The sequence below is a fragment of the Littorina saxatilis genome, linkage group LG7 (assembly GCF_037325665.1).
Source record: "Littorina saxatilis isolate snail1 linkage group LG7, US_GU_Lsax_2.0, whole genome shotgun sequence".
Lineage (NCBI taxonomy): Eukaryota > Metazoa > Mollusca > Gastropoda > Littorinimorpha > Littorinidae > Littorina > Littorina saxatilis.
Window position 1 is genome coordinate 27,126,495 of NC_090251.1, and position 13,324 is coordinate 27,139,818.

Sequence of the window (13,324 nt, forward strand, 5' to 3'; positions counted from 1 at the left end):
GGAACCGACAAGGAATAAGATGAAAGTGTTTTTAAATTGATTTCGAAAAATAAATTTTGATAATAATTTTTATATATTTAATTTTCAGAGCTTGTTTTTAATCCGAATATAACATATTTATATGTTTTTGGAATCAGCAAATGATGGAGAATAAGATAAACGTAAATTTGGATCGTTTTATAAATTTTTATTTTTTTTTACAATTTTCCGATTTTTAATGACCAAAGTCATTAATTAATTTTTAAGCCACCAAGCTGAAATGCAATACCGAACCCCGGGCTTCGTCGAAGAGTACTTGACCAAAATTTCAACCAATTTGGTTGAAAAATGAGGGCGTGACAGTGCCGCCTCAACTTTCACGAAAAGCCGGATATGACGTCATCAAAGACATTTATCGAAAAAAATGAAAAAAACGTTCGGGGATTTCGAACCCAGGAACTCTCATGTCAAATTTCATAAAGATCGGTCCAGTAGTTTAGTCTGAATCGCTCTACACACACACACACACGCACGCACAGACACACACACGCACACACGCACATACACCACGACCCTCGTTTCGATTCCCCCTCGATGTTAAAATATTTAGTCAAAACTTGACTAAATATAAACAAATGGGAAGAAAAAAAAAAACTCCTACTGGCAGACTCTCTCTCTCTGGCAAAATCATTCTCAGCCTGGCACCCGTCTGGGATCATTCTCACTTTTTATATTTAGTCAAGTTTTGACTAAATATTTTAACATCGAGGGGGAATCGAAACGAGGGTCGTGGTGTATGTGCGTGCGTGTGTGCGTGCGTGCGTGTGTGTGTGTGTGTGTGTGTAGAGCGATTCAGACTAAACTACTGGACCGATCTTTATGAAATTTGACATGAGAGTTCCTGGGTATGAAATCCCCGAACGTATTTTTCATTTTTTTGATAAATGTCTTTGATGACGTCATATCCGGCTTTTCGTGAAAGTTGAGGCGGCACTGTCACGCCCTCATTTTTCAACCAAATTGGTTGAAATTTTGGTCAAGTACTCTTCGACGAAGCCCGGGGTTCGGTATTGCATTTCAGCTTGGTGGCTTAAAAATTAATTAATGACTTTGGTCATTAAAAATCGGAAAATTGTAAAAAAACATAACAATTTATAAAACGATCCAAATTTACGTTTATCTTATTCTCCATCATTTGCTGATTCCAAAAACATATAAATATGTTATATTTGGATTAAAAACAAGCTCTGAAAATTAAATATATAAAAATTATTATCAAAATTAAATTGTCCAAATCAATTTAAAAACACTTTCATCTTATTCCTTGTCGGTTCCTGATTCCAAAAACATATAGATATGATATGTTTGGATTAAAAACACGCTCAGAAAGTTAAAACAAAGAGAGGTACAGAAAAGCGTGCTATCCTTCTTAGCGCAACTACTACCCCGCTCTTCTTGTCAATTTCACTGCCTTTGCCATGAGCGGTGGTCTGACGATGCTACGAGTAAAATGGCATTGCGTTCAGTTTCATTATGTGAGTTCGACAGCTACTTGACTAAATATTGTATTTTCGCCTTACGCGACTTGTTATATTTAGTCAAGTTTTGACTAAATATTTTAACATCGAGGGGGAATCGAAACGAGGGTATGGTGTATGTGTGTGCGTGTGTGTGTGTGTGTGTGTGTAGAGCGATTCAGACTAAACTACTGGACCGATCTTTATGAAATTTGACATGAGAGTTCCTGGGTATGAAATCCCCGAACGTTTTTTTCATTTTTTTGATAAATGTCTTTGATGACGTCATATCCGGCTTTTCGTGAAAGTTGAGGCGGCACTGTCACGCCCTCATTTTTCAACCAAATTGGTTGAAATTTTGGTCAAGTAATCTTCGACGAAGCCCGGGGTTCGGTATTGCATTTCAGCTTGGTGGCTTAAAAATTAATTAATGACTTTGGTCATTAAAAATCGGAAAATTGTAAAAAAAAATAAAAATTTATAAAACGATCCAAATTTACGTTTATTTTATTCTCCATCATTTGCTGATTCCAAAAACATATAAATATGTTATATTCGGATTAAAAACAAGCTCTGAAAATTAAATATATAAAAATTATTATCAAAATTAAATTGTCCAAATCAATTTAAAAACACTTTCATCTTATTCCTTGTCGGTTCCTGATTCCAAAAACATATAGATATGATATGTTTGGATTAAAAACACGCTCAGAAAGTTAAAACAAAGAGAGGTACAGAAAAGCGTGCTATCCTTCTTAGCGCAACTACTACCCCGCTCTTCTTGTCAATTTCACTGCCTTTGCCATGAGCGGTGGACTGACGATGCTACGAGTATACGGTCTTGCTGAAAAATGGCAGCTACTTGACTAAATATTGTATTTTCGCCTTACGCGACTTGTTTCTTTTTTTTCGAGTCAGTTTTCATCATTATTGGCGAGTTGGGCATGGAAGGCTTACGACGAGTGATGTCTGAGGCTTTGTCGGACGATTCCGTGTGTCTGCCGCCTCTCCCTGAGCATGAGAGCAGCGTCGATTGTGAGACAGGTCAGTGAAAGAAACGATTTGTTTGGTGTTTTTTGTGTGTGGTTTGTTCGTTTGTTTGTTTTCTTGTTTGTGTGGAGTTTGTTTCTTTGTTGGTTTGTGTGAGTGTGTGTGTGTCAGTGTGTGCCGTGTGACGGTGTGTGTGCGTGTGTGTGCACTCCATTATGCAAATACACACAGAGACACACACACAAACAAACACACACATAAACAAACAAATATGACAAACAAACAAACACACAGTGACACACCCGTGGCACACACACACACACACACTGCCCACGCGCGCGCCAAGAGTGCCGGAACGCGTGAACAAGTTCGTTTCGGCGGGACTGAACACGACTGAAGAAAAGGTGAAAACGTCGTGCACAATGACGAACTTGTTCCAGCTGATAATCTCAATTCTAAATGTGACGCAAATATGTTGTGACGTCATTCAATTCAAGATGGAGCTCAGTATTGCTTTGACTCTTTGTTTGGGAATGTTTCTTGTCTTCATTTACTTAATTTCTGGCATTAAGGCTTGCAGGTACGTACAGCTTGACTCTCTCTCTCTCTCTCTCTCTCTCTCTCTCTCTCTCTCTCTCTCTCTCTCTCTCTCTCTCTCTCTCTCTCTCTCTCGTTCTTTCCCTCATTGTCTATGTCTCGCTCTGTCTGTCTGTCTCTCTCTCCCTCTATCTCTTTCTCTCTCTCTCTCGTTCTTTCCCTCATTGTCTATGTCTCACTCTGTCTGTCTGTCTCTCTCTCCCTCTATCTCTTTCTCTCTCTCTCTCGGCTCTCTTTGTCTTACACACACACTGTCTCTCAGTCTCGCGGCTCTCTTGCACTCGCACACTCTCTCTCTTATTCTTAAACACACACCCTCTCTCTCTCTCTCTCTCTCTCTCTCTCTCTTCTCTCTCTCTCTCGCTCTCTCTCTCTCTCTCTCAGTCTCTCTCTCTCTCTCCTCTCTCTCTCTCTCTGTCTGTCTTCCTCTCTCCCTCTCTCTCTCTCTCTCTCTCTCTCTCGTTCTTTCCCTCATTGTCTCTGTCTCGGTCTGTCTGTCTGTCTCTCCCTCTATCTCTTTCTCTCTCTCTCCGCGGCTCTCTTTCTCTTACACACACACTGTCTCTCAGAGGTTTGACGCCATGTGTTAGATGCCGTCATGTTACGACCCACTGGACAGCGTGTTGTGTCGGTCGGCACTATATAATGCGCACCCTTCGATCAGCCTCCTTAGGGGGCCCGGGTAGCTCAGGTGGCAGAGCACTGGACTTGTGATCGAAAGGTCGCTGGTTCGAATCCGGGCCGGGACGGACACGGGTCAACTTTATGTGCAGACCCAGAGACGGTATCCATCTCCCACCCCCGTGTCACCACAATGGCACGTTAAAGATCTTGGTCATTCTACCATAAGTGCAGATGGCTGATACCACCTAAACACGCAAACATCAAAAAGCCGCGAGGGCGTAAAAACTCGAATCGTATAAACCAATTCATGTCCAATATAGGCAATTAAGACCAGCAGCGTGATAAGCCCCTTAAAATTTACTTACAGCCTCCCCTACTGCTATGAACCGCATGATGTGACGTCATGGCTCTTGTGAGCGACACCTTATGTGTGTTGCAAAAAACGCATATGGCGGACTGTGATTCTCAGTCGGTATAGTAACCTACAATCACTGCAGTCCAGCATTTTGTTGGAGGTAGAAAAATCCATCAATGTACCATTTCAGGATTCTCCCTTCACCGCAACCCATCCCGCCAACTTGCGGAAAACAGTAATTAGACTCCCGCAATTAAAGACGGATCAAAAACCGATCACTATTACGCTTTACTTTAAACACCAGTCTCGCCCAGGGCCACGCTTGCCCGACCTGGAGTGAAGATGATTTCACTGAGTTGGCCAGTCTCACCACCGCAATGGCTTCATTGTCCCCTAACGACACCAACCTAGACAGAAAAGATCACATCCGCCCCACTTCCCTTTGTCAGCTCGTACTTTATCGAATGGGACGATAATGATTTCACTAGTCCATCCTCGTCTGTCAACAAAGCCCCCCACATAACCCCAGCGTCAACTCCGCTCACCCCTGCACGCAGCATACGGACCCGCTCTACTAAAGCTCTGCGGCAGCGTCGTCAGTCGAGCCGATTTTCCCCTCCCAAACTTTCCCCCTACATCACCAAATGCCGTGTGGAGGAGCTAGAGCGGGAAGTACTGGGTCTGCATGACTTTATTGGAAGGCTACAAGACGCAGCTTTCTCTGCTATTTCTTTCTTTCTTTATTTGGTATTTAACGTCGTTTTCAACCGTTCAAGGTTATATCGCGACGGTTCTCTGCCATTAGTGACACTGAAAAACGCATCAAGGCCAGAGTCCAGATGGACAAAAGCCACCACGTAGAGGAGCTCCGTAGCGAAATCAGCCACCTGCAGTCACGCATCCAGTCCCTTGAGGCTGAAAACCAAAAACTTAAGAGTGGTGTAGGAGATCTCACTGCTCAGGTGAAACAACTTCGTCGAATGGAACGACCGCAATCCCATCCAACTCCAACTTGGCCGCCGTCTGTGAAAGATTGGGTGTTCAACTCGTGAACTCTACTCCGATTTTTCAGACAGCTCCTCGTCTGGCCCTGTTCCCCTTTCAACATCGTCCTCCCAGGCAAACCATCTCCCACAAACAGCACGCCCCGCCCCCCCCCCCCCCCCCAAATGGCCTCTCAGCAAGGTGGTTACGGTCAGCCCAGTAGCCTTGTGAACCCTCCAAGTCATCACTACGACGCCGAGTACCCGCACCTGCAGCAGCGTGATCAACAGTGGAACGCTCCCCCCTTCCTTCATCTCCTCTACACCTCAGCATCATGATGTCACGCCCCTGCAACAGCGTGATCAACAGTGGAACGCTCCCCCCTTCATCTCCTCTACACCTCAGCATCATGATGTCACGCCCCTGCAACAGCGTGATCAACAGTGGAACGCTCCCCCCTTCATCTCATCTACACCTCAGCATCAGGACGTTACGCCGACCCTCCCGCCTGGACACTTCGTTTCGCATCATCGGCCGCCGCCACCTCCCGACTTCAGAGCAGCGCTACCCCCTGCTGTGGTTGCAGCCCCCGTCCCACCGCGTGGGTCCTACTTCGAGGAGGGAGACTATCGCCCTGTCCAAGGCCGAATGACAGGTATGCAACATGGCGTTGGCTCCTATCAGGTGTCTGACCCCGCCCCACGTCACCTCCAACCTACCGCGTTCAACAATGTGCTTCCTGACTCCGCCCGTCCAATGGTCCCGCCGCCTGTACACCCAGCAGTAATGCAGGTGTTAATTACCTTCAGGCCTTTCGCTTCCAGCAACCAATCGCCATGCCGTATTAATTTGTGGCTTGTTTTTCTTGCAACTGTGTGTAGTGTAGATGAGAAGCTGGCTTGGTCCAATTATATCTGTGTAATAGTAATTTGTGCTTTGTTTCGGAATCTGTGTCTTGAATGTGTGTAGCGTAGGGTAGATGCTGGTTCGTGAAGTGTCTCTGTGTGCCGAGTAGAAGCCCAAAAGGGCCCTTTCCTGATAACACTCACGTAAGGTGTGATCTGGAAAAGAAATACTGCTGAGTTCTCTAATAAATTGTGAGTGTGGTAGTCTACTACAAACTCCATTGATTGACTGATTGGTATCCTCAATTTCAGTTAGAATTGGATTATTGTTGATTTTATTGTTGTATTTTCTTTCACTTTTTTCTCTTTTCACGGTTTTCTTTTATTTACAGTTATTCTCTATTAATTTTTTGCTACCCGTGGTACCTGTTCTGCAAAAGTGTTCTTGTGTGTTGGAATTACACTGAGGTTTTTTTTAAACTCTCTGTGGCGGTTTTCATCACAGACAATTTAAGTGCCTTGGCAGACACTGACATTTGCTTTTCCTTTTTCTTGTCCGGTTTTACTGTGACAAAAGGAAAATACTTTTCTCTGATCTGACCTACATCGTGACCTAATTATGCCGTTTGGTGATTCTACATCTGGCCTTCGAATAGGACACCTTAACGTTTATCATTTGTTTAACAAAGTTCCAGATGTGTGCTTAATGTTAAACCGACCAAACAAGCCAATTCATTTGTTTGGACTTAGCGAAACTCGCCTTGATTCCAGGATCGACGACACCTCTATTGACATTACTAACTATACAATTTTAAGACGCGACAGCAACCAGTCTAATCATACTGGACAAATAGATCCCTGCGCCTTGAGTCCGAGTCTGGAGATACGCGCGCGATTTAAGACTTCATTAAATACTGGACTTGTTCTTTACGTCCATGACAGTATTGTGAAAATCACAAGAAGGAGAACTGATTTAGAGTCAGAGAATGTGGAGTGCATCTGGACGGAGATAAAACGCTCTAAATCTCCTTCTGTGTTAGTGGGGTATATATAGAAATCCAGCCTCTTCACTTGCATGGATTGACGATTTTGTGCGCATGATGGACAACGTTAATAACTGTAATTCTAACATTCTCCTCTTAGGTGATTTTAATTATTATTTAAATAAACCGCAACATGCATGGTCTTCTACTACATCACTGTTTGGTCTTCAGCAACTAATCAAAGATCCACCAGTACTAGTGCAACGTTAATTGATCATATTTACACAAACAATGTGTGTAATGTTTCCAAAGTGTTTGTATCCAATGAAAGTATAAGTGACCATAGCCCTATTTTTTGCACTTGGTCTTTTAAATTACCAAAACGTCCGCCTAAGGGCCATACAACAATTGAGTACAGATCCTTTAAAAATTTCAATGACACGGATTTTTTGCGAGACATTGCTTCTGTGCCCTTTCATCTTATTTGCAATCATACTTGTCCAAATAGTGCCTTTTCTGCTTTGTATGAGGAATTTTTGCCAATTATTGATAAGCATGCACCGTTGCGCAAAAAGAGGGTTAAGCACCGCACACTTCCCCCGTGGTTAAATGAAGACATTATAAACGCTATGGCTCTTCGCGATTTCTATAAAGAGAACAATTTTAAAGCTGATTACAAGAAACAAAGAAATAAGGTCTTAGACCTCGTGCGCCGGACCAAAAGGCATTATTTTAATAAACTTGTTTCTGAGAAGAAAGATACCGCTTCCTTATGGAGAGCAATAAACGAAGTACTGACTGCAAAATCAAACACCCGACAACATTCAACTTCGGTTGGTATTTTACCCAGTGCCTTTAATGATTCTTTTTTTATCTCTTCCTAGTAAGCTTCTGGAGTCTACCTATAGGGAAAATGACAAAATGACTGGGTGGCCGAGTGGTAACGCACTTGCGCTCGGAAGCGAGAGGTTGCGAGTTCGACCCTGGGTCAGGGCGTTAGCAATTTTCTCCCCCCTTTCCTAACCTAGGTGGTGGGTTCAAGTGCTAGTCTTTCGGATGAGACGAAAAACCGAGGTCCCTTCGTGTACACTACATTGGGGTGTGCACGTTAAAGATCCCACGATTGACAAAAGGGTCTTTCCTGGCAAAATTGCATAGGCTTAGATAAAAATGTCCACCTAAATACCCGTGTGACTTAGAATAATAGGCCGTGAAAAGTAGGATATGCGCCGAAATGGCTGCGATATGCTGGCCGATGTGAATGCGTGATGACATTGTATTGTGTAAAAAAAATTCCATCTCGCACGGCATAAATAAATCCCTGCGCCTTGAATATGTGCGCGATATAAATTGCATAAAATAAAAATAAAATAAAAATAAAATAAAAAAAATAAATCCCTGCGCTTAGAACTGTACCCACGGAATACGCGCGATATCAGCCTCATATTGATTGATTGATTGATTGAAAAGCGAGTATGAATGCCCACAATTTCTTCAATTATTTTGCCAGGCCAATATGAAAGAATCAATCAATCAATCAATGAGTCTTATATCGCGCATATTCCGTGGGTACAGTTCTAGGCGCTCTGCAGTGATGCCGTGTGAGATGAAATTTTATACGGCCAGTAGATTGCAGCCATATCGGCGCATATTTACCTTTCACGGCCTATTATTCCAAGTCACACGGGTATAGGTAGACAATTATTAACTGTGCCTAAGCAATTTTGCCAGGAAAGACCCTTTTGTCAATCGTGGGATCTTTAACGTGCACACCCAATGTAGTGTACACGGGGGGAGGTTCGGACACCGAAGAGAGTCTGCACACAAAGTTGACTCTGTGAAATAAATTTCCGCCGAACCTGGGATCGAACTCACGCTGACAGCGGCCAACTGAATACAAATCCAGCGCGCTACCAACTGAGCTATATCCCCGCCCTGAGAACTGAGTTGAACCTTTTAACATCCCATTCATTGCAGTCCACGAAGTCGGGCGACTAATAACTGACTTGAGTAATAAAAAGTCAATGGGACCCGATAACATACCCGCTTCCTTACTCAAGTTAGCGTTACCCTTTCTTGTTGAGCCAATTACGTATGCGTACAACTTATGTGTTTCCAGACATATTTAAAACCGCAAAAGTAATTCCACTTCCCAAAACAAAAGACTTAACCGACATAAACAATTTTAGGCCAATTTCGCTATTGTCTGTTCTATCAAAACCATTAGAAAAACATGTACAAAAGTGCTTGCTTCTGCACATGGAAAGCCGTGGTCTTTTCGCTCCATCAGAGACTGGCTCCATCTCAATCAGGATTTCGCCCTAAACATTCGTGTCACACAGCTCTCGTTAAACTATGCGATACATGGCTCTCTCCCATTAACCATTCGGAAACAGTCGGCGCCGTCTTCCTTGATTTTAAGAAAGCGTTTGATATTGTTGATCACACAATTCTGTTAAAGAAATTATCTTGTTATTTAGGCGACGCATCCTACTTACCTTTTTTTCGTTCTTATTTAGCGAACAGAACGCAGTTTGTCTCCCTTAATGGTAACCGTTCTTCCATAGGACGGCTAATGCACGGCGTCCCACAAGGATCAGTTTTGGGCCCACTTTTATTTTGCTTTTACATTAACGATCTACCACTCTATATATCAGACAAGACGGTTATTAATGACCTTTTTGCAGACGACTCGTCTCTTTACACGTCCGGTAAAAGTTTACAATCTATTCAAACCTCCCTTCAAACGAGTTTGAACAACATATTTGATTGGTGTAAACAAAACTCAATGATTATACACCCAGGCAAAACTAAATGCATGGTGATCACAACACGACAGAAACACCAACTCGCTCCTCTGAATCTTCATCTCAGTTTAAATGAGTCACCCATTGAGCAAGTAACCAGCCATCGTGTTCTCGGGGTCACAATAGACGCTGAATTAAAGTGGCAGTCCCACCTCAACCGTGTTACCAAAACCTTATCTAAAAACTTGTTCCTTCTCTCCAAATTAAAGCATTAATTACGCTGATACCTCAGCACTCAAGTTGTTTTATTTTAGTCATATTTTACCTCATCTGAATTATGCATCTACACTTTGGGATGGTTGTAGCGATGTTCACTTAAAAAAAGTAAATTCTCTTCACCGTCGCGCAGCTAAACTTATCATGCCGGGTCCGCAAACATCAACAGATCAAAAGCTTAGCAGCCTTCATTTTTTATCACTTAAAGATCAGTTATTATTTAATAAGGCGCTTTTAATGTTTAAGCTTCAAATAAACGAGACCACACAGTACATGCGATCATTATTTCAGAAAGCAACAGACAGATATGGCTCAAACAAATTAATTTCCCCGCTACCCCGTATTGATTGATATAAAACCAGTCAGTTTAGCGTTTTCGGGCTCAACAATTTGGAATTCGCTACGATGTGAGATAAAGGGGTCAAGCACGATTAAACACTTCAAAACGGAGCTTCGCAAATATCTGATGTCACGAACAGTTACATTCTAAAGCTGTTTCTAGCAAGAATGCATTGCTATCACTAACCTCTATATATTTTGTTGATTATGATAATGATGTCGACGATGATCATGATGATGATGATGATGAGGTTGTTGTTGTGTGTGTGTGTGTGTGCGTGTGTATGTGTGTGTGTGTGTGTATGTGTGTGTGCGTGCGTATATGTCTGTGTGTGTGTGTGCGCATATGTGTGTGTGTGAGTGTGTGTGTGTGTGTGTGTGTGTGTATGTGTGTGTGTGTGTGAGTGTGTGTGTTGTATTGAGTGCGAACGTGATTGCAGGCATGCGGCGGGCGTGTGTGTGCGAGTCGACTTTTCTTTTCCTTTGTATTATATTGGCATACATGTACATTTCAATGTTCTATCATGCATTATGTATTCGTATAGGTAATGTTGTAATTAGTAATACTGTATGATTGCGATTGACAATTGTCCTTTTATTGTCTTTATTTTTATGTCTTAGTTTAGCAGGGACAGATTGTAAGACTAGGCGTGAGCCTAAAATCTCCATCCTTGAGTAATAAAGTTCGTTCGTTCGTTCGTTCGTTCGTTCTCTCCATCTTTCTCTTCTCTCTCCATCTTTCTCTCCTCTCTCTCTCTTTCTCTCTCTCTCTCACACACACACACATACACACACACACTCACACGCACACACACACACACTCACACGCACACACGCACACACACACGGCACACACACACACACACACACACACACACACACATACCCACACACACACGCACGCACACACATATACACACACCCACACCCACACTCACACACACACACACACTTCGGGGCTTTTTTCAGTTTTGTTACCGAATCAGTTTTGTCCTTCCGCTGTTGATTGTCCCGTATTATGTATGAAGGTTGTTGTTGTTGTTGTTGTTGTTGTTGTTGTTGTTGTTGTTGTTGTTGTTGTTCTTGTTCTTTCAAATTATGACTTTTGGAATACCGACACGAAGTCTCCGTCATTTATAAGTGTGTTTGTGTTTTAGTAGTGGAATTTTAAAGCTCTTGGAGTTGTTGATTGGACTTGCGCTCTGCTAATACTATTCAACAATCTCTTCTTTTTTTTATCTTTTTTTTTTTACATTTTTGATTGTATTACGGGCACAGAGACCGCCGCTTCATCAAAGCTCGCCTAAACGGTGAGGTGGAGCCCCCCAGCACCAAGAAAGTGAGACCTTTTAAAGAAAAAATCATCATCATTCACGACGGCAAGCGCGAGGAATTAGTCAAAGGCGGAGGGACTAGAACGGCCTTCCCCTCGACTGTTATGTTCACAAAGGAGGGCAAGAAGGTCCAGGGAAAGTTGACGGATGTCTGGTCAGAAGAATCTACCGGCGGTGGGAAGACCTTGATCCCGGTGTTTGCCGCAAGATCATCTTCGCCCAGCTCTTCAGACTCCCAATATGTCGAGCCTGCAGGGCAACATGCTGCAGGTGAGGAGGGAGCGGGGATGGGGGAGGAGGGAGGAAGAGAGAGAGAGAGAGAGTGTGTGTGTGTGTTTGCTAGTGGGTGTTTGTGTGTGTATTTGCATGCGTGTGTGTGTGTGTTTGCTTGTGTGTGTGTATATTTGTATGTGTGTGTGCGTGTGTGTGTATGTTTGTGTGTGTATGTGTTTGTATGTGTGTGTCTGTGCGTGTGTATGTGTGGGATAAGGATAAGATCTTATATAGTCCATGAGGGTAACCTCACAGAAATTCGGGCTGCTTTCTCCCTGGGGAAAGCGAGCTGCCATACAGTATACGGCGCTACCCATTTTTTTTTCCTGCATGCGTGTAGCCTATTCATGTTTCCAAGCCCTGAGACTTAATGCTGTGTGAGATGGAATTTTTTTTTATACACTTTATTCCAAGTCGCACGGGTATTTGATGGACATTTTTTATCTATGCCTATACAATTTTGCCAGGAAAGACCCTTTTGTCAATCGTGGGATCTTTAACGTGCACACCCCAATGTAGTGTACACGAAGGGACCTCGGTTTTTCGTCTCATCCGAAAGACTAGCACTTGAACCCACCACCTAGGTTAGGAAAGGGGGGAGAAAATTGCGGCCTGACCCAGGCCTGAACACGCAACCTCTCGCTTCCGAGCGCAAGTGCGTCATCACTCGGCCACCCAGTCTCCCTGCGGGCGTGAATATGCGTGCATGCGGGCGTGAATGTTGGTATGTGTGTGTGTGTGTGCGTGCGTGCGTGCGCGCGTGTGTGTGTGTGTGTGCGTGCGCAAAAAAACACATCGATGTAGCTTCAAATCGATGATTTGCTGTGCATTTTTAACTTATTCGGGTACATATCTGTTCTCTTTGATGGACGGCTGAAGCTTTTGATAACCTGCAATACAGCAGGGTATGATCCTGTGTGCGAAGGCTTCGCTGCAGAAACACGAGCCAATACCGCTGCAGAACCACGAGCCAAGACCATTTCAATCTCCTTGAAGCGCTCCGACACGAATGCTATCTCTGTCACACAAATCCTGATCGACGCTGCTTCCAAGATCAACGTAATGAAAGGCATGTTGAAAGTGTGCTCGTTCGTTTTGGCGCGAGCAAACTGACCTGCAAAACGTACCATTATCCCCATTTGAAAAAAGGCATCAGAACAGGTAGGCCTATAAAAGGGATCGTACTCTAAAAATTATGCATGTAGAGTGATATGTTATAGCGCTGTTTCAAAGTGTTCACAATCTGCTTTGTCAGAAAATAGATATAAGTACTAGAATGATTACCCGCTTCGCCGGGTGGATCGCGAGACTGAGTATGCAGCGTGGCGGTTCGCCGGCTTAGAGCACGTGTTGACGTGATTGACGCCACACGAAGGAAGGGAGATAAACGCGCAAAACACTGGAGAAGATAAGGAAGAGTTACTGGAAATGGATCTACAGAAAAACCAAAATCGGTTCACCGCGCCGCGCTTAGAGCACGT

The 13,324-nt window shown here is 43.4% G+C and overlaps 1 protein-coding gene across 1 annotated transcript; it reads left to right on the forward strand.

Annotated features, from left to right (window-relative positions):
- Positions 1-2,983: 2,983 nt before the first annotated feature.
- Positions 2,984-12,956, forward strand: LOC138971970 (uncharacterized). The gene is made up of 3 exons (XM_070344815.1): positions 2,984-3,066; positions 11,515-11,840; positions 12,745-12,956. The coding sequence occupies exons 1-3, from the start codon at positions 2,984-2,986 to the stop codon at positions 12,954-12,956; spliced, it is 621 nt and encodes a 206-aa protein (XP_070200916.1).
- Positions 12,957-13,324: the final 368 nt, after the last annotated feature.